This window comes from Rhineura floridana, chromosome 2, assembly GCF_030035675.1.
Source record: "Rhineura floridana isolate rRhiFlo1 chromosome 2, rRhiFlo1.hap2, whole genome shotgun sequence".
In the NCBI taxonomy this organism is placed as follows: Eukaryota; Metazoa; Chordata; class Lepidosauria; order Squamata; family Rhineuridae; genus Rhineura; species Rhineura floridana.
In genome coordinates, this window is record NC_084481.1 from 17,462,674 (window position 1) to 17,483,695 (window position 21,022).

The 21,022-nt window shown below is 42.5% G+C and overlaps 1 protein-coding gene across 5 annotated transcripts in view; it reads right to left on the reverse strand.

Annotated features, from left to right (window-relative positions):
- Positions 1–4,476: 4,476 nt before the first annotated feature.
- Positions 4,477–21,022, reverse strand: part of CD28 (CD28 molecule) — an 80,494-nt gene continuing 63,948 nt past the window's right edge. For all 5 annotated transcript variants that reach the window (XM_061612871.1, XM_061612870.1, XM_061612873.1 and 2 more), the window contains 3 exons: positions 12,844–13,206; positions 11,214–11,323; positions 4,477–5,491 (listed from right to left, as the gene is read on the reverse strand). In XM_061612871.1, coding sequence (XP_061468855.1) covers positions 5,351–5,491; positions 11,214–11,323; positions 12,844–13,206 — 614 coding nt within the window. In that variant the 3' untranslated portion in view covers positions 4,477–5,350. The remainder of the gene's footprint in view (positions 5,492–11,213; positions 11,324–12,843; positions 13,207–21,022) is intronic.

Consider the following 21,022-nt stretch of genomic DNA (forward strand, 5'->3'; position numbering starts at 1 on the left):
GCTTCTTGTTTACCACTTTAAAGCCTCTGACCATAACTGCTTCAACCTCAACATTGTGTGCTTGTTTTTCAGACCATTTTTAAAAATTGCCTAAAGCAATTATGCAAGCAGCTTCTCTCACTCTTCACCCCAGAAACCACATGTGAATTTCTTCTCATTCAGCAGGGTTCTCAGTAGCCTGAGCAAGGTTTACAAGTAACCTTGCTTCTGTGTGTTGTAGGAGAATTACAGTCACGTTGGTCTCTGAGGCTCAGATCACATTAGCAGCATCATTTGGGGAAGCAAAATGGCCAGTTAAATGGCACTAATACCATTTAAACCTTTATTATCCATGCTTCTCGCATCTGATTCTTCTTTATTATGGGCATATTCTATTACTCTCTTATGCTTAATATAACACTATGCTTTGTATCTCTTTAGGCAACATTTAATTAAACAGTAGAGATGCAATGAAGCTATACAACAGAAATGGTCAATGGCCATTTGATAATGCCATGCGGGTACGGGTTTCAAGCCATTCATATAGGCTCCACCTGCACCATACATTTAAAGCAGTATCATACCAGTTTAAATTAGTTATGGCTTTCCCCAAAAAAACCCTGGTAACTGATGTTTATTTATGGTGCTGAGGGTAGGAGACCCTGTTCCCCTCGCAGAGCTACAATTCCCCAGAGTGGTTTAACAGTCAATCCATCTTCCCAGGGAACTCTGGGAATTGTAGGTTTGTGAGGGGCATAGGGGTTTCCTAACAATTCTCAGCACAGTTCCCAGGATTATTTTGGGGGAACCTATGACTTTTTAAAAAGTGGCATGGTACTGCTTTAAATGTCTAGTGCAGATGGGGCCATGGAGTGTACATCCCAAGATCATGGTGATTGCATGCTCTTTACCCCCACCATTTTGACATTTGCAAGAATTCAGCTCCAACTTAACGGCCAAGATGTGTGAATGCATTTCAAGTGTGTGTGAGGTCCCCCTTTTTTGGCTAAAAGCAGCTGGGGGGTGATTTGGATTGAGTCAGCAGCATGGGGAAGTGTCGAGCCCCAGCTCTCTCTGGAAGGGCAGGGAGGGGCAAGGCATGAGTTGCAGATGCCTCAACTGCCAGAAGGCGCGGAAGATCCAGCTGTTGTTGTGTCTATTCCAGACATTAGGGAAAGGAGTGTGTTAGATGCGCCGCCAATTCCCACGGGTGACCCAGCCCCCCCTGGGGACAGCGCTCAGCCTTCAACCATCCCAACGGATCAGTTAGGGGAGGATTCTGAAAGAGCAGTAACTCCTCCTTCACCAAGCCATGAATTAGCAGTAACCCCCCTTTCGTCCCGCAGTAACTTAGAGACGCCTGACGCTTCTCAGCTCTCTACTTCCTGGACTGTTGATAAGGACCCTGTTTCGTCTGATGAGCCCATGGAGGCTCGCCCCCCCTCACCTCGCTCTCGGCGGCGGGAAAAGTGTACCGGGCAGAGGGCGGGTGTGCGAAGGAGTGAGAGATTGCACTCAAAAACTTTCCCTATATAAGTCTGCTGAGTATTGAGGGGGGTGCATGTGGGGAGGGGAGATCATTCCATCGGGCAAGCAGAAATGCTTGCGCTGACAGAATGATCTCCTTAGCTCTACGTTAAATACAACCCATTATATTGTTGATATTCATCGGGGCTATCAGCAAGCTTTTGTATTCGGTATTGCTGTTTTCTTGTATTGCAACAGAGTTCTGAGAACTGATGAAGGTTTCTGGGTGCCGTCTGGCTCTGCTAATTTGGTGGATATGCAGAAGACACAAATACTCTGCTTTTAAAGTGGCTGTTGAGCTGGGCAATCAGTTTAGACAGAATAATTAACTAGAACACAACTTGTATCTTTGGTTTTTCAATTTTAGTAGCATCTCTAACAGCAGTGGTTTTCTCTTCCTACAAGCCAGCCACACCAACTACACTAAGGATACACTATAACCTTCAGTATGGCCACAATGGTAGGTTACTATTAATAAGTCTGTTCTTTGCATAATCCTACAAGAAACCATCCATCCCTTCTTTTACCAAAAAAAAGAAGCCATGCATGCATGTAAATAAAAACACATTCTATACAGAAAACCCCATGTCCACCTACTGTGTGAATGTTGTACTCACCAGCATTCAAAAAGGATGTCATCTTTCTCATAAACACTAATCTCTGAATGAAACAAACCACATGGCCCATACAGCACCCACATGGCTGCTGTTAATGCCTTTGAGAAAGCTGATAAGAGAGACTGAAATCGCACACACTACAGGAGTGGGGAGTCTTATTCACAATACAACCAGGGGAGGGGGGTGAGTTCTTCAGAAGATCAGTCATTCTAAAGTAATAAAGTGTGTATCCAACATACATCCCCTGACAAGGAGGGGCAAGCAAATGAAAGTGATTGAAGGAGCCAGGCTGTTCAGGGGCACCATACTGGGAGATAAAAGATCGCACAAAACCAAAGGTTAGGATATGCATATGCCATCTAAATAATGAATTAGCTGTTGGGATGTCATTGCCCTTAAAAGCTGATGCTTTCCCCAGTGTGCTCTGAAAAAGATACAGCCTGTTTGTGTTGGGGCCTAAACACTGTATCATCTTGTCTTTCCTCTACCAAGCAGACAGAACTCCCTTGCGATACAAGTACTGTATTAAACATGCTTGTGTTGAAAGCTGATCCAAGAAAATGACCTGAACCTGCTTTATTTTGGGTGGCCAGATGCAAAAGAGAACAGGGCACCTTTAATGGTTATGTAGAAGACAGAATTTCAGGAAGGTGTGGCTTGTCACGCAAATTGCACCTGCTGAAATTCCCTTTTCTGCCCCTTTAGTATTAATGTTGCAGGAGCCCGGTCCAAGGAAGTGACATTCTTCTGGAGCCTACAGTCTCTCCAGTAAGACCATCAGCAAGGATCAGGGGTGGCCAAATACATTTTCATGCTTGAGGCAAAGGACAAGATGGTCTTGCCCCACCCTTCATTTTATGGAATAGGGGCAGGGCAGGGCAGTGGCACATGCAGCTTTGCCATTACTTGCTTACCACTTTCATTGGCACAAGCTTACAATGATGTAATGCAGCATTGGTCAGATCAGCATGTCTGACAAGAGCAGAGCAATGCATGCTCATGGATGATGCCTGCTGGAGCATGGGGCTTGGGCTGGTCACCTCTCTGCCTTCTCACTCACTCGAGGGCACTGTCCGTGACAGCAACAAGGCAGGACAGCAGCCAGCCTAAGCCAGCATCAGGAAGATGGGAATAGCCAGAGAGTCTCAGGAGAAATGGGCAAAGGATGCTGCTCTAGCTCCCCCTGCCCGTCCCCCAGCACCTGACATAGCTATCTCACTTTGCCTAATGTCAGGGCCAGCCCCCAACGTTATCTGGAGAAAGGAAGAAGGGAAAACATTTCTAGCTTTAACCACTTGACACCCTTCTTGTGTTAACTCGGTCCCATTGTAATTAGCAGTTTTTAACCTTGAGTGGACTGCTCAGTGCAAATTGTGCCAATGTTTTTCAAGCTGTGGAAGTCTGTTCTGCGATACCACCTGTTGACTGCAATCTTTTTCTAACAGGTTACATCTCCATGTCAAGGGAGTAGGGTCGCAACAGTATACCTGGTTCTGCCATGGGGTTCTGAAAATCTTTCTGCAGGATCACATGCATAATGTCCCCCCACTCACATTTCAGATACATGTCGCAGTCCTCCTGCAAGTGATGTTTCAGCAAGAATAGTGTGACAGCGGTGCTCCAACTGCATGAACGTACAGTAGATGTACGATGAGGAGACTGGAGAGCTTTTCTTCACCACTCTCTTGTCCCGGCCTCCTTCTAAGTGTGCATTGTTCTGTGTGTGCACATGCACACCCACACCCACAGTGTGAAGGAACACACAAACTTGAAACAACTAAAAACAATGTTTAGGTTTTGGCAATTAATTGCATCTAATAGCCACTAAGTATAAGATATGGCATAGAATGCTAAACAAAATATGCCATAATGGAAATGCTGCCTAGCGGAAAAAGCATGGACTTTTTACGAATAATAATAATAATAATAATAATAATTACCCATCCTTCACCAGTAAGTCCCAGGGCCGGTCACAATATAAAATACATTGTTTTATATTGTTTAAAACAAATTATGCACCTTTAATGAAGAATAAGTGAATTGCTATCTAGTAATTTCAAGTATGGTGCATCTTCTCCTCCACCCACACCCTGCCCAGCTCTCCATTTCCGTGCTGCATAACTGCTTTGTTTGAGTGATACCACTCTGAAACATTATGTAGTAGCAGCTGAGTTTGCTGCAGTGATGCTAAGGGTGTGACATCCTCAGTTGGTTCCAGCTCAATAAGGTTAATAAAGTATATGCCATACATTGAATGTTGTACCCATTTAACTAATCAAGGAAATAAAAACAAACACAATTAGTTTTTTGCTATTTTGATTTTACTAGCAGAATATAACTGTATGTATCTAGATTTGCCATCACTGATCCAGATTTTGGGGTGGGGAGGAACCTTTTTCATTCTAGACTTTGCTTGGCTATGGTCATTGAACCATGTGTATATCATACTCTCAGTGTCCAGATGCCAAAAAATACAAATACTTCTTGTCCTTATCTCTCACGGATGTCATTGGGAGCCAATGAAACTTGGATCAGTGGATTAATTTCTCTGCTCCTTCATCTATGACTTTGTCCAAGCCTTGATGAAAGTCTGCAAACCTCAAGAGTGCTCTCATATGGCTGCACATTCCACCCGTCCTTCAAGGCTCTCCCAGAAACGGCATGGAGATTGTTTTAGCAGCATGAAGACTTTGTTCATGGGTGGAGTGGAAGGGGGAGTTCTGTACAGAATTACATGGCAAAGCTATCCAACTAATTACACATGTCTCTTACAATACTATGATGGTCTTTATAGTACTGGGGCAACTTATCTGGATGCTCCTGATCTATTAAGCATCTGTTTTAAACTCTCTATTCATTGCGTCCTCTTTGACATGAAAGGCCACGTAATTTTACCTTAGTAGATTTGCCAGAGCTTTGGTACAATTTATACACATTCTCTTAAGACAAAAGCCATCAACAGAGATCAGTAATGCAGATGGAACCAGTATTTGCTTAAAAAGGACAGTGACAGGTTTATGTGACTGTATCTACAATCCAATGTCAGTTTTTCTTCTTTTCTACCATCAGTTTGAAATATAACTTATAGTTTTTATCCTTCACTGTGCTAAGAACCTCTTTTCTTGTGGGTATTGGTGACTATCGGCAACAGCCACACTGAGCTAAGGATGAAATGTTTTTTTTCATATTCCCCACTTTAGAGAACGGACTGAATGTGCTACCAATGGTCAGGGCTCCCACGAGCGGTATGCAGTGTAGTTCCTTGCTGGGACGCCTGGTGGTTGATGCCTCTTCTTCGGACCATTAGATTGCCACGGAGTCATGTTGAAATAATCATTCCGAATAATCTTATTCTTCTTGGTTTTCAACTATATAGAAAATGATAAGGGGGGGATGTATCTGTTTAATGAATAATATCCACTTTGCACATTACAAGGAGTGACAAAACAATGATGAAACATATTTTCATATTTCTGGGTATTGTGCTAAGAACAGCTTTCCAAAAAATTCAGTTGTCATGTGTCCTCTTACCAGGGACATATGCAAGCTCCTCCTTTGTACAATACTGGCAGCATCTTCCCACAAGAGAGATACATGAGATTCCCCTTCACATAATACTCTGAAGCATGGAAAGCAGATTTACAAGTTACTTGCAGATCTTCTTATCATCACTTCCTTGGAAACATATGGAAGAGCTTCCAATAAACAATGCTTTTTGCAGAAAGGTTTGCACTTGTCTCTAGAGCTGAGCAATCAAACTCTTCCATACGTTTGACTTGATTCAGAAAAGCATCTTTGAAATCACTATTAGTTATTCCAAGAACAATTTTCCATTTGCGCAGTGTGCTGCCATGCTTATTTATCCATGCAATGATCCAGACAGTAAGAAAACATGGGTTTTTCTAAGTACAGTACCTAATAGCGAAAGTCTGCCCGTATAACAAAGGTGCTTTGAATACAGTGTTCAACCATTCTCCCTTTTACAATATTAAGGAAAATTGGGTTAAATATCTAACTAAGCCCATAGTTTGCACAACCAGGGCATGTGCACATTCACCGAGATGCAGGCTCCTAAAAAGGTAAGTCAGTGTAGAAGGTTGGAGCTGAGGGTGAATAGCATGAGCCTGTGGTGTAGTGGTTAGAGTCAGACTGGGACCTGGGAGACCAGAGTTCAAATCCCTCCTCAGCCATGAAATGAAGCTCATTAAGTGACCTTTGGCCAGTCACTGTTTCTCAGCCTAACCTACCTCATAGGGTTGTCCTGAGGATAAAATTGGGAGGGGGAGAACCATGTTCAGCTCAAGCAAGCAAGGGCAATGAAACCATGCCCCACAACAAGAAGAGAAGAGTACCAATAGTGGGAGACTCCCTACTGTGTGGGATCGAAACCCAAGTATGCAGAGAAGATCCGTGGACTCGCCAGATATGCTGTCTACCAGGAGGATGGATTAGAGATGTGACAGAAGGGTTGCCACCACTCATCAAGCTCACCAATGGGTATCCCTTTCTTCACATCCACGTGGGAACAAATGATACTGCCAAACGGAGCTATGAAGAAATCACATCAGACTTTGAAGCTCTGGGAAGGAAACTCAAGGACTTTGGGGCCCAGATAGTTTTTTCATCAATCCTTCCAGTACTTAGAAGAGGAGTAGAAAGGGAAAGAAAAATACTCCATGTGAATGAATGGCTACGAAGGTGGTGCCAACGTGAGAGATTTGGATTCTGGGACCACAGGCTATGCTTCCTGGAAGATGGATTGCTGGCAAGTGATGGGTTGCATCTCACAAGGACTGGGAAGAATGTGTTTGGCCACAGCATGGAGAAGTTCATCAGGAGGGCTTTAAACAGAATCCTAAGGGGGAGGAAGACGTAACCTTGGTGGTAACGACTGATGAAGGCTTGTGCACAGTAACAGGAACAGAGTTTGACTGTAATAGGGAGTCCTCAGAAAAATGTAGTAAGGAAGCCAAGCCATAAATCACATGGTCTTCAATGTCTGTATACTAATGCACAGAGCATGGGAAACAAGCAGGACAAACTTGAACTCTTAATACAGGAGGGTAATTACAACTTGATAGGTATAACTGAAACTTGGTGGGATGACTCCCATGACTGGAATACAGCAACTGAAGGATATAACTTGTTCAAAAAGAACAGAAGGAATAAAAAGGGAGGTGGAGTCGCACTATATGTTAAAAATATATATCTCTGCACAGAAATACAGGAAGATGAGCTTGGCAGCTTCACCGAGAGTATCTGGATTAAAATTAATGGGGCAAGTAATAAAAGGAATGTGGTGCTTTGAGTCTACTACCGACCACCCAATCAAGGAGAAGACGAGAATGTAACTTTTGAAAAGCAAATTGCCAATGTTTTGAGGAGGCATGATGTAGTAGCAATGGGGAACTTCAATTATCCCGATATCTGTTGGGAGACAAATTCTGCCAAACATGGCCCCTCCAAGAAATTTCTGACTTGTGTTGGAGATAAGTTTCTCCTACAGAAAGTGGAGGAAGCAACCAGAGGATCAGCTATCCTGGACTTGACTCTAACCAAGAGAGATGATTTGGTGGATGAAGTGGCAGTTACGGGAACTCTGGGGGAAAGTGACCACACCATACTTGAATTCTTGATTTTAACATAAGCAAAAGCTGAGAGTAGCCATACGTGTACCCTGGACTTCAGGAAGCTGATTTCAATAAACTCAGAACAACTGTAAGTACGGTTTCATGGCAAGCCACTCTAATGAGAAAAGGAGTTCAAGATGGGTGGGAGTTTCTAAAAAATGAAATTCTAAAAGCGCAATGGCAAGCAATTCCAACAAGGAAAAAAGGGGGGAAACAGCAGAAGAAGCCAATGTGGCTTCAAAAAAGCTTAGAGATGACCTGAAAATGAAAAAGGACACATACAGGAAGTGGAAAGAAGACCAGGCCACAAAGGAAGAGTACAGGCAGATATCACGGAATTGCAAGGATGGCGTCAGGAAGGCAAAAGCTGAGAATGACCTGAGGTTAGCAAGAGATATTAAAAGCAACAAAAAAGCTTTCTTCAGGTACGTCCATAGTAAAAGGCAGAGAAAAGGAATGGTGGCACAGCTACTCAATGAGATGGCAAAATGATAACAGACAGGGCCGGTTTTAAAGGCCAGCCAGGATGGGCACTGGCCTGAGGGCCCCGGAGCTACAGGAGCCCCTGAGGGGCACTCCGCTCCCCTTCTGCGATCCGTGCCCCCCCGCATGGCCCCCCTACCTCTCTACAGTAGTCTTTACCATTGCCCTTAAATAAGATGGTTGCCGCAGTTTCCCTAAGGTACTGAAGCCGCTGCCGCCATCTTAATTGATGGCAAAGATATGTGTGTGTGTGTGTGTGTGTAGCACGCATGTGTGCCATCAACAAAGATGGCGGCGGAGGCTTCATTCCCCTTAGGGAAACTGCGGCCGCCATCTTAATTAAGGGCAATAGTAAAGACTACTGTAGAGAGGAAGGGGGGCCGCACGAGCACGCACACACACACACACACACCGGGGGCCCAGGGCAAGCTGATGCCCAAAGGCCCCCGCATGCCTGGAGCCTGCCCTGATAACAGATGACAAAGAAAAGGCAAAAGTGCTCAATTCCTACTTTGGCTCAGTCTTCTCCCAAAAAAGGGTCTATGAACCTCCCGGGAAACATGAAGTGGAAGGGGCAGGATTGGAGCTTGAGATTGATAGACAAACGGTCAAGGAATACCTAATCACTTTGAACGAGTTCAAATCAACAGGGCCTGATAAACTGCATTCTAGAGTATTGTAGGAACTGGCTGAAGAACTCACAGAACCATTGTCTATTATCTTTGCGAAATCATGGAGGACTGGTGAAGTGCCGCAGGAATGGAGGAGAGCTAATGTTAGGGACAACATCTTCAAAAAGGGCAAAAAGGAGGAACCAGGGAACTACACACCAGTCAGTCTAACATCAATCCCTGGAAAAACTCTGGAGCAGATTATAAAGCAGTCAATCTGTAAGCACCTTGAAAACAATGCAGTGATTACTAGGAGCCAACATGGATTTATGAAGAACAAATCCTGCCAAACTAATCTTATCTCATTTTTTGATCGGGTAGCCTCCCTTGTAGACTGTGGGAATGCTGTGGACATAATATATCTCAACTTCAGCAAAGTTTTTGACAAAGTGCCCCATGATATTCTGATTAGCAAGCTAGCTAAATGTGGGCTAGATGGAACAACTATCAGGTGGATCCACAGTTGGCTACAGAATCATACTCAAAGAGTGCTTATCAATGGTTCCTTCTCATACTGGACGGAAGTAATGAGTGGGGCACCACAGGGCTCGGTCCTGGGCCCAGTGCTCTTCAACATTTTTATTAATGACTTGGAGGAGGAGATACAGAGCATGCTTATCAAATTTGCAGATGATACAAAATTGGGGGGCACAGCTAATACCGTGGAAGACAGAAACAAATTCAAAGAGATCTTGATAGGCTGGAGCATTGGACCGAAAGCAACAGAATGAAATTCAACAGGGATAAATGCAAAGTTCTACACCTAGGAAAAAGAAACCAAATGCAGTTATAAGATGGGGGATACTTGGCTCAGGAATACGACATGTGAGAAGGATCTTGGAATTGCTGTTGATCACAAGCTGAATATGAGCCAACAGTGCAATGTGGCTGCAAAAAAGGCAAATGCTATATTAGGCTGCATTAACAGAAGTATAGTTTCCAAATCGTGTGAAGTATTAGTTCCCTTCTATTCAGCACTGGTTAGGCCTCATCTTGAGTACTGTGTCCAGTTCTGGTCTCCGCACTTCAAGAAGGATGCAGACAAACTGGAACAGGTTCAGAGGAGGGCAACAAGGATGATCAGGGGACTGGAAACAAAGTCCTATGAGGAGAGACTGAAAGAAATGGGCATGTTTGGCCAGGAGAGGAGACGACTGAGGGGAGATATGATAGCACTCTTCAAGTAAATGAAAGGTTGTCACACAGAGGAGGGCCGGGATCTCTTCTCAATGGTCCCAGAGTGCAGGACACAGAATAATGGGCTCAAGTTGCAAGAAGCCAGATTTCGACTGAACATCAGGAAAAGCTTCCTAACTGTTAGAGCCATACGACAATGGAACCAATTACCTAGAGAGGTAGTGGGCTCTCCAACACTGGAGGCATTCAAGAGGCAGCTGGACAGCCATCTATCGGGAATGCTTTGATTTGGATTCCTGCATTGAGGAGGGGGTTGGACTTGATGGCCTTATACTACTATTGTATTCTATGATTCTATGTTTGTACACCACCTTGGGACCCTTGGAGGAAAGGTGGGATACAAATCTAATAATAAATAAATAAATATTATTTTTTAAAAGACCACTCAAGGAATACAATTACACACCAGAGGAATACCCAATTGAGTGTTGTACAGGGTCCGTTTCCTAGCAGGGAAAGAAACCGGGGGGGGGATTTCTGTAATATTTTTATTTGCATTTGTACAAGTCGAGGAGGGCGAGTGGAAAGTGCTCAGATCTGTCCTCCCTACCCCCTTGCAGCTCCTTGAGGCCGCTTCTTGCCAGCCGCCTCCAAAAGTCAACTTGCATTGGCTTATGATACACCAGCCTTCAAAGGTCATTGCACTAGCACCCACCATTACCAAGCTATACAAAGAGAATGAAAAGATGGTCCAACCTGTTGCACTCCAGATATTTTGCACTCTGGTTCCCATCAGCCCCAGCCAACATGGCTAATGGGAAGTATCTGGGCTGGGGAATCATGGTCTAAAGCAGCCTTTCCCAACCAGTGTTCCTCCAGATGTTGTTGGACCACAACCCCCATCTTTCCTGTCCATTGGCAATGCTGGCTGAGGCTGATGGGAGTTGTGGTCCAGCAGCATCTGGAGGCACACTGGTTGGGAAAGGCTGGTTTAGAGAGAAAGGCAACTCTTTGCTTGGCAGGACAGAGCAGGATGTCACATAAGAGGTGCTCAGAAAGTGGTATGGAGGGGGCAAGATGTTCCCTTCTCCCAGATTAGATTGTTGTTACTCTTGTGCATTTAAGTGTACCTGAACAGCATGAAAGAGTGGAAAACAGGGATCACTTACCCAACAGTGGCAAAAAGCTGCTGTCATTAGGATACTATAACAAACAAGGACTGCAATCGCTGCAGCAACACCCATGAATTCTGGTCCTGGGTGACACTGAGATTCTGGGGCTTGTATACGGGGAAAAAAAAGAGCTTCAAAACACATCTGCACAAACAAGAATTTTACATGTATATACATTTATTTATATACACCTGTATGACTGCTACAAGATAAATTGATCAGATACCACAGTGATTGAGGGCCAAACTACATGTTATGTAAGTCCCGTCTCAGTGAGTTTTTTTTAAAAAAACATGCTTAAGTTGGCCACATTTATTTTGAAGGAAAAGCTGTCCAGAACATTCTCTCAATCCAAACTGGGGGCCTATGCTGGTTTCTGGCCAAATATTGTGCCCCTGCTCCCCACTTACTTGCCCTTAAAGATGTTCTTTACTGCAGCAGCATCTTTGGGGGCAAATAGTAGTAGGGAGGTGCAGTTTTTGGTCAGAGACCAGCATGGGGCCACACTAAGCATGGTCCAGATTGGGTTCCACAGCTGCCTTTCTTTCAAAATAAAAGTTGCCAATTTTAGAATTTTTTTGAAGTGAATGTCATGCACAGTTTGGCCCTCACTGTCAAGGAGACTTGTGTTGCGTACAGGTGGCATTTTATTCTAGAATCAATGGAGACTGAGTTCTTGGTTTTTTCTACCTAGTCGACACAGTCTAGGCGTAGTGCATATTTTTGCCCCGAAAAGCGCTTCTTGACAAAATAAAATCTCATTGCAGATTGAGTCTGCATTACCCTGCAGTGCGACCACTGGAAAACAGACGTTGGTAGTCCTGGTAATGGGAGGGGGATGTATCTACACCTGCCCAATGACACTGTGGGTGGGCCTGTACTAAGATCACAAGGGGAAGGTTTTCAATCATATATCAAGTAACCACTTTTAGTCAATATAAGATTGAAAGCAGCATGTTGAGGATAAGGATGGAGGAGAAATTCAATTCAGTTCACATTTAAAGGTGAATCTATTGAATTCACACTTTCCAAAACAATACGAGAACTGAAACACAGCGATCCTTCAAAATTCACATGTATCCAAATTTTTCAATGCAGTTTTCCAACAAACCAATGTGTACGATGATACATAAATTAACTAAGTCTGTATAAAAATGAATATGCTAGTGAAAATAAGATACAAAAAGCACTATATTGGGAGAATTTGATTTCAAAAAAGTGTACATTAGTCAAAACTGCTTACAAAAGTGTGTATATTAGGAGAAATTTGCACTAAAATGCTGAGGAATTTTCATGAGGATTTTTTTTAAAGTACAAATTGCTGCAGAAATGTGGAGAACTGAATTTAAGATTGAAAGAATGAGAAACTGAGAACCAAAACTGACAGATCTATCGCTAGTTGAGGACAAATAAGAACAATTTTGTCCTGAGAAAAACCACCTTTTTTCTATAAACAGGTAAGTCTGTACGCAGCCTTGCTATTCTCAGATAAATTATTGGTTTGCGTTTGGCAGGCATAGACACTTCTATATGTGATAGTGCAGTTTAAATAATAGGGGTCCTAGCAGTGAGTGATTTGGGGATACACATGAATGGGACCAATCAGAAAGAACTTTCACATTTTTACCTATCACGTGAACCAAAGTTCCAAGGCTTTCACTCCATTCATAAGGCGCTGGGTTTAAGATCTCAATTTTGCAAGTGTAAATGTCTGTCTGATTGACATGTAGGTTCTGCAGGTTAAAGATTACTTCCTTTTCTTGTTTGTTGACTGTAACTTGGCAGCTGAATTCCATGCTTTTGTTATATTTGGTAATATTACGGGTGCTGTCCCAGTAAACTGAGCAAACTTCTGCCCTCTCTATTCCTTTACGCAGCAAGACTTTGAATGATGTTATTTCGTTACTCTTAGATGTGTAGTTGCAGAATATTGTGGCACTTTTGTTCCCTGCTGTGTGCAGGAGTCTCTGTTGTACTGAAATTTTCTTTTCTGAAGGTGGGGGAAAAGGAAAAATAAATGTTGATAAGCAGTGGTGGAAACAGAAAAAAAATATCAGGGTGGGAAAAGAAGGAGCAAATTAGGGTGTGTTTCATATAACAAACCAGGTGTGGGGAACCTTTGGCATGTTCGATGTTGCTGAATGACAATTCCTATCAGCTTCAGCAAGCATGGCCAGTGGCAAGGGATGATGGAAGTTAAAATTCAGCAATCTGGAGCTCCAAAGGTTTCCCACACCTATATTAAATCTTTCCAACAGAGACACATCTCTATATTTCATAACACTCCTAAAATATTTATTCAGAAGTAAATTATACAAATATCAGTCTTAAATAAAATGCTAATATAAGATTGTATTGTAATTAGGGATTTTTGAGAATTCCAATGAAAACAGAAAGAAGAGTAGAAATTGCCAAGGTTCACTTATTCGTCCCCTGTCTGGAACAAAAATCAATCCAGCAAATACAATTGGTATCCGCTGTTGTTGTTATAATAAGAATAATAAATTTTATTTGTTGGTCGCCTATCTGTCCAGGTTAGTGGACACTCTAGGCGACTTACAATAATAAAAAGCAATACATAATATACAATATATATAAAAAATGATACATAATTGATTACTCTCCATTTGCATTGTCCTTCCTTTGAAATGAATGGGTTGGAATAACATAATGATAATGTAACTTCCGTTATTTACATAATTTCCCCACAGCAGACAATGAGACAAATAACATACTATTTGGCTGAAAACAAACTACAGCAGAATGGAAACAATGTTGCATTCTATGATTTTGCAGGCTCTCCACCCATCAGATATGCTTTAAGCTGGATTCCTGCACTGAGCAGGGGGTTGGACTCAATGGCCTTAGATGCCCCTTCCAACTCTACAGTTCTATGATTCTATAAATACAGGGCAGAACAGAAAACAATGCCTTCTTACAAAATTATATATTTAGTTGTAGCATTGAGGTGCTGTCAGAAGCGCAACTATTTTTAATGAAGGGGATGGGTGGGGAGGGGATGGAAAGCCTTCCATTCAATGTTGTAGAAGTAGATACAGTATGTGGGAAAGTTTCCCTTGCACAAGTGTATGACAAACATTTGACTTTGATGAGTTTTACATCTGTTTTAAAGGTATTACGAAAGGCACATGATCCCTGGCAGATGAAAAGTAGCAACTGTAAATGTCAAGTTTGTATGCGAGGAGCTTTGAAAAATGATTCAGTAAAATTATCCCAAGGGATTCAAGTAAGACAATCAACTTACCCTTAACTAGGAATAGTGAGAAATTCGATTCAGTTTGCACATAAAGCCAAATTTACCAAATTTACACTTTCCAAAACAATACGAAAACCAAAGCACAGCCATCCTTTGAAATTCGCACTTATTTGAATTTTGTGATGCAATTCACCAACCAAACAATGTTTACAAAAATGCATATGTTAGGGAAAGTGTGCATAAAAATCAATCAGTGAAAATAACATGCAAAAATGCATTAAATGATGAGAAATAGCTTGCAAAAATGTGTACATTAGTCAAAACTGCCTACAAAAATGTGTTTATTAGAAGAAATTCACACTAAAATCTGGAGAATTTTCATGAGATGTTTTTTCAAAAAACATGCACAAATTGCTGCAGATATGTGGAGAACTGAAATTTAGACTAGAAAATGAAAATCTGAGAGAACCAAAATTGATAAATCTTTCCATTCCTAATTTTAAGGAAGATGAAGAATACCAGGGAAAGAATAGAGGAGAACAGAGGGCCTTAGGTTTGAAGATATGAGATTCCAAAGGTGGCTGGCTCCCTCACTTCCTTTCTGTTTCTGTGTTGCCTCTTTCTGCAGTCAAAAGGATTGCCTGGGGAAAAGGTATAGAGTGTTTTCACAGGTGGGATTTAAATCAGCTCCTAAAACAACTGTAATTACAATTGCAATCTCTTCTGCATTAATAACATTCCTACATGACACAAAAAATGTGAAAAATCAAATGCACTTCTTAAAGCCACATATGGAAGGTAGGGATGGGCAAATCATTTCAACCCCATGTCATTTTCTCATGTGAGGACCCCTAAGTATCTTCTGCCCTAGAAAGCTCATTTTAAAATGTGCTGTCTAAACATATTTTATTTCAAAATATGCATCTTTATACTTTTTTTTTAGCCAAGAACTGCATTTGGAACATTCTGGAAGTGTGACAGTCAGTTGATAACTAAATTCAACTTGACACATTAGTCTAGAAAGCAGAGAACCAGTTTTTTCATGTCAAAATTCACAGATTCCTCGAGAGTTCCTAATGAAAAGTATATGAGCAACTGAACAGAACAGAGGGAGATGTAGGGCCTGGAAGGGGAAGAGAAGCAAGCAGAGGAGAACTGCTCTGAATCTCATCTGTAGCACCATCTGGGAGGTGTGCAGCGGGGATCATCTGTGAGGGGAAATCTGTGTACACAGATTGTATTGTACACAGAAATGCAAATCTCCCAAGGAAACAGTGACATCACATTTGGCTTACACTACTAATTTTTCTGGCAGTAACACATCCTCACCTCTCTTCTCCCTAAAAAATTATCTGAAAGCCATCTAGAATGTGCTGGTGGGTGGGTGGAAGAAAGCCATTGCCATTACATAGTCCCCTTTTCAGGAAAGGAACAGAATGAAAGGAAACTATTCCAGTCTTTGCTGTGATGAAACAAATGCAGTGCTGGAAGGGAAACCACGTGTACTGTACAAAGCCACCTTTGCACCTACAAATCCTATGAAAGAGGGAGCTTTGCGGAGAGGTTGGAACTAACATTACTGCAGGCTCCCATTTTGCAAGGAAAATACCTGGATTCTGAGTGGGTGGCTATTTATTTATTTATTTACTTACTTACTTACTTAACTGTCAGTTTGGCTGCTTTGCACCTAAATGTATATTAAATTCCCTTGCCTAGCTTAAGGGGAAAAGAGAGATGTTTAACAGCAACAAATTCCAGAGAGGTAGCTGCATATATTTTTTGCAGCAAAAACACCAAGCACCTTCCAGCAGCTTAAAGATAAACAGATTTAAAATGGCAAAAGCTTTCATGGACTAGAGCTCTACTTCACCAGAGGCAGGAAGTACTATCCTCAATTGTCAGCTATATATTAGGCAGAGAGGAGAAGACATTGTGAATGATAAGACTGCTTTGTTACCCAGGATTTTGAAGGTGGGGGACAGACACACCACCCATGCTTTGAAATAATGTATAATGGTATACACATATATTCTCCACATAATGGGATACCCTGATTGGGTCAGGATTCCCCCTCACATGGAGGAGCTCTATGCACATGTATCAAATGCATAGATGCTGCGGAGGCATGGCTGCTGTGTGTGATGGTGGTGAGGACTGGAGTGGGGCTAGGTTTTATGGTCCGGCAACCCTCCTCATTCATCCTTTCACCACGGGGTGTGTAATCTACTGTGTCAGCTCTAGGCTGGATCGTGTGCATGCTATGCTTATGCCTGTCAGGGTGCAGAAACACTGTGTAATATATTTAGCACACAATTAGTTTTCAAGAGAATCATAGCTCTCTTTTTCTTTCTTTTTTAAACGGCAATTTTTCTAGCCCTCATGGTTGTGAATAAATGTTTTAAAAGTAAGTAGGCAACAACTGGTGAAATCACAGAAGCCAAAGCAAAAGTTTGACCTCAAGGACCATCTGATTCTTTATGTTCCACCTCGGTCACTTTTTGTGATTTCCCATGACCCTTGTCTTTCGATTTGCCCTCACCAAGAACAAAGCCTTTAGGATGGCAGGTCCTATCAGCAGAGGTTCTGCCTTGATGTATCTTTATGAAAATGCAGATTATAAATAAATAAGATTCCAGGAGTTAGGGGACAGGCTTATCCTTCTTTTGTGATTATAACATAATAGCCATTACAGAACAGTGGTGTGCACATTTGAAAGCTGCCTGATTTGGCTAGGGGTCCAAGCCCGAGGGCTTTGTTTTCCCTCCTCCCCTTCCTCTATTCACTACTGGGAAACTAAAAAAAGGGTTATAACATCTTTCCTTGTGACAGAAGTGGATGGAATTTGGAGACACAGCAGTCCTCCCCCAGTGGATTAATCTTACAAAATTACAGGCAAATTAGTCTACTAGTCTTTGTGCCAGGCACCTTTGAATTTTCATTTTTAAAAAAAGTCTATAGCTTAATTTGTTTTACAGATCTGTATGAAATTTGCCAACATGATTGCCCTTTCTGATGGAATCAATTCTGCCAAATTTCAGAAGGACAGCTGCAGTGGCTTTCCTGCAAGGGCAGACTTAACAGTTCTAGGGCAGGTCATTTTGTGGCCAATTTGTCTGAAAATAGCAGACATGAGAGAGAACTTCCTGGATAACAACCTACCAAATTTCAAACAAACAGTTCAGTGTTTTTGTGCTACGTATCTTTAAAGTTATTTGGGGGAAACCTAAAGGAATTCACTTCCCTCCCCCAAACCACTAGGATTGGAAGTCCAGGATAAATCATTCCCTGCAATTGCAAGTTTGACCTGTCAGTCACAATGGAGCCTTCTCCCATCTTTTTCCCCACCCTGGTGTTTGCTCTACCTCACCCCTCCCCACCCTGGCATTTTCCTTATATGGTAAGGTTAGATACATCAATTTTGCTTTCAGCAAACACTTGTTTGTAGCTTTTTTCTTTTTTTTTGCATCTGAGTTGCTAAGCTACTTCCTGAGTCCTGTTTTGACTCAAGGGCCATATTCATGCTATACATTTATTCACTATTATTCCACTTTAAACACTTATGGCTTCCCCCAAAGAATCCTGGGAAGTGTGGCTTGTGAAGAGTGCTGAGAGTGGGCAGGAGACTCCTATTCTCCTCACAATAATTCCCTGAGTGGTTTCTCACTCAGTCCCTCTTCTTAGATTACTCTGGGAATTATAATTCTATGAGGGAATGGGGGTGTCCTAACAACGCCCAGCACCCTTCACAAACTACACTTACCAGGATTCTTTGGGGGACGCTTTGACTGTTTAAAGTGGAATAATAGTGGAATAAATGTATGACGTGAATGTGGCCAAGGTGTCTTGTACAGATCCTGCTTTGTCTTGGACAAGCCCAGGATCTGTCTAAAACACTTCAGCTTGGGGTTTGAGATTTGCTCAGGAATGCTGCAAACCCTTGATAGCAGGTAGTAAATGTACTATGACACTCTATTTTGAGGTTGCAGAACCATTTATGCAAAAGAAAATCATGCACATTTGTGCAACTTGTTGAGGTCACATGCTATTGCAGTTTGTGTTACAGAATTGGGTAATCTTTTATGTGTTTATCTTAGCACAAAGTACATGCAGCCCTGGCTAGGGAGATAACTTGTCCTAATGGACCACTTCTCTATAATATATAATACAGAAGACCCGGTATTCCCATATCGAAGCTGCTTTAAATTTTGGGGCCATTCGTAGTTAATCAAAACAGAATAGAAAAACACTTTACTCAAAAACGTAACTCCAAATGATATTGAAAAACATCTAGCTGCAGATTTTTTTCTCCCATGTGGGAATGCAGCTCAGGGCCTTGGAAACAAAGGAAACCCCCCTTGATCTGAGCAAAATGTTGCCTCTGTTAAATACATGAAAATTAGATTGCTTTCACATTACATCCCTTGTGTGCTGCTGAGGCATTACTTTTTCCACACTCGGCTGGAAGTGTAATTAAAAATGTGGTTCTACACGGTTTGAATATATTGCTGTATTATCTGGCAATACCTCTTGCCATTGCCAGGATCTTTCTATTATGTCTACTCAGACAACCCGTTCGGGAAAGTTCATTCAGTGTTAATTTATAGCCTGCTTCTTGCAATTTCTGCTTCTATTATTGCTTCCTGTTCGGTGCGGCTGGACGATTAATGGAGAATTTCCCCTTAATTAGTCCATTCCTGTTCCCAGTGGGCCTGGGGGAGATTTATTACTGGTTTGCTTTCTTTTCATTTTTTTAAAGTGCAACGTAGAATTATTCTGCAGTAAAAAGGGAGGAAAAGAGGAAATCAGTAATTAATCCCAGTCCCACTCCACAGGGGAAAGCGCCCTTTTAAAGGGCAATTAAAAGGGCATTCTTCAGTAATGGTGCTGCACCACTTCAGAAGAAGTGATAAGAGGTGCAAAAACTGTAAGGAGGCAGCTAGTTCACGCACTGGGGAGATTGCCACAATTTTCTTTTTACCACAAATCAGGGTTAAAGATGGGAGAACAACACAGAAAATGCTGGCTGGCAATGACTGGAATCTTCTTTAAAAGTGAGCAAACAAAGGATGGCACATGGACTAAAAAGCCAGTGGGGAAGCAACCTCAGGTTTGAGCATCAGTTTACATTTACTGCCTGGTATCAAGTCTTTAGAGCTAAAGTTTTCTCCCAGATCTTATAACATACAGTGCTGGCTCATCTACTGCAAACTAAGATGAGAGCTAATAAACTGAGACTCAATCCAGACAAGACTGAGACACTGTTGGTGAACGCCTTCCCTGCTCAGATGGTGGATGTGCATCCTGTTCTGGATGGGGTTACACTCCCCCTGAAAGAACAGGTCCGTAGTCTGGGGGTTCTTTTTGACCCTTCCTTGTCTCTTGAGGCTCAAGTGGCCTCGGTGGCACGGAATGCGTTTTACCATCTCCGTTTGGTAGCCCAACTACGCCCCTATCTGGACGGCGACGACCTCGCCTCAGTTGTCCATGCTCTGGTAACTTCGAGATTAGATTACTGTAATGCACTCTACATTGGGCTGCCCTTGAAGACAGTTCGGAAGCTTCAGCTAGTGCAGAATGCGGCAGCTAGATTATTGACGAGGACCAGTCGGTCTTCGCATATAACTCCTGTTCTGGATCGCCTGCACTGGCTACCTATTTGCTTCCGGGTGAGATTCAAGGTGTTGGTTATGACCTATAAAGCCTTACATGGCGTGGGGCCGCAATACCTGGTGGAACGCCTCTCCCACTATGAACCTACCCGTTCGCTTCGTTCGTCATCGAAGGCCCTCCTCCGGGTACCAACTCATTGTGAAGCCCGGAGGGTGGTTACTAGATCTAGGGCCTTTTCCGTGGTGGCCCCCGAGTTGTGGAATAGCCTCCCCGAAGAGGTACACCTGGCGCCTACACTATTATCTTTTCGGCGCCAGGTAAAGACCTTTTTATGCTCCCAGGCATTTTAATCACTCTAATCTTTTTAGCTTTTTAATCTTGTATACTAAGTCTTTATTTTTATTTTCTGTTTAACTGTATTTGTTTTTATGTCATATATGTTTTTGTGATTTTATTATTGCCATGTATGTATTTTACCCTATGCTGTTTACCGCCCTGAGAGCTATTTGCTAAGGGCGGTATATAAATGTAACCAAATAAATAAATAAATAAATAATAAACATAGTATAAAGTATCATTCTGGAACAATTGTTTGCCTTTTCTCATCAGTCTGCAGCTAATTTTAGAGCATAACTTACATAGCAGCCAGAAGTTGAAATCTCCTAGTTAGTAGTATTGGCACAAATCACTACAGATGGAAATGCATCACTTCTAAGTGTGCCTGCAAGAATGAGGCTGCAGAATCTCATTCTCTTGAATTCTCTATTTGGTTTCTCACTGTCTTGCTCGTTCAAAATCCCATTCCGTGCCCGGGACTTACCGGGCAGAGGGGCGAGCTTGTGGCCGCAGCCGATGTCCAGGCCGCCATCTTGGGGGAGGCGTGCGCACATGGCGCGCTGGCAAGCCTTCGTGTGATGCGGCAGGGAGGCGGGGCGGCTGAAGGCTATTTAAGGCCGCCCCGCCTGCTTCCTGCCATCCA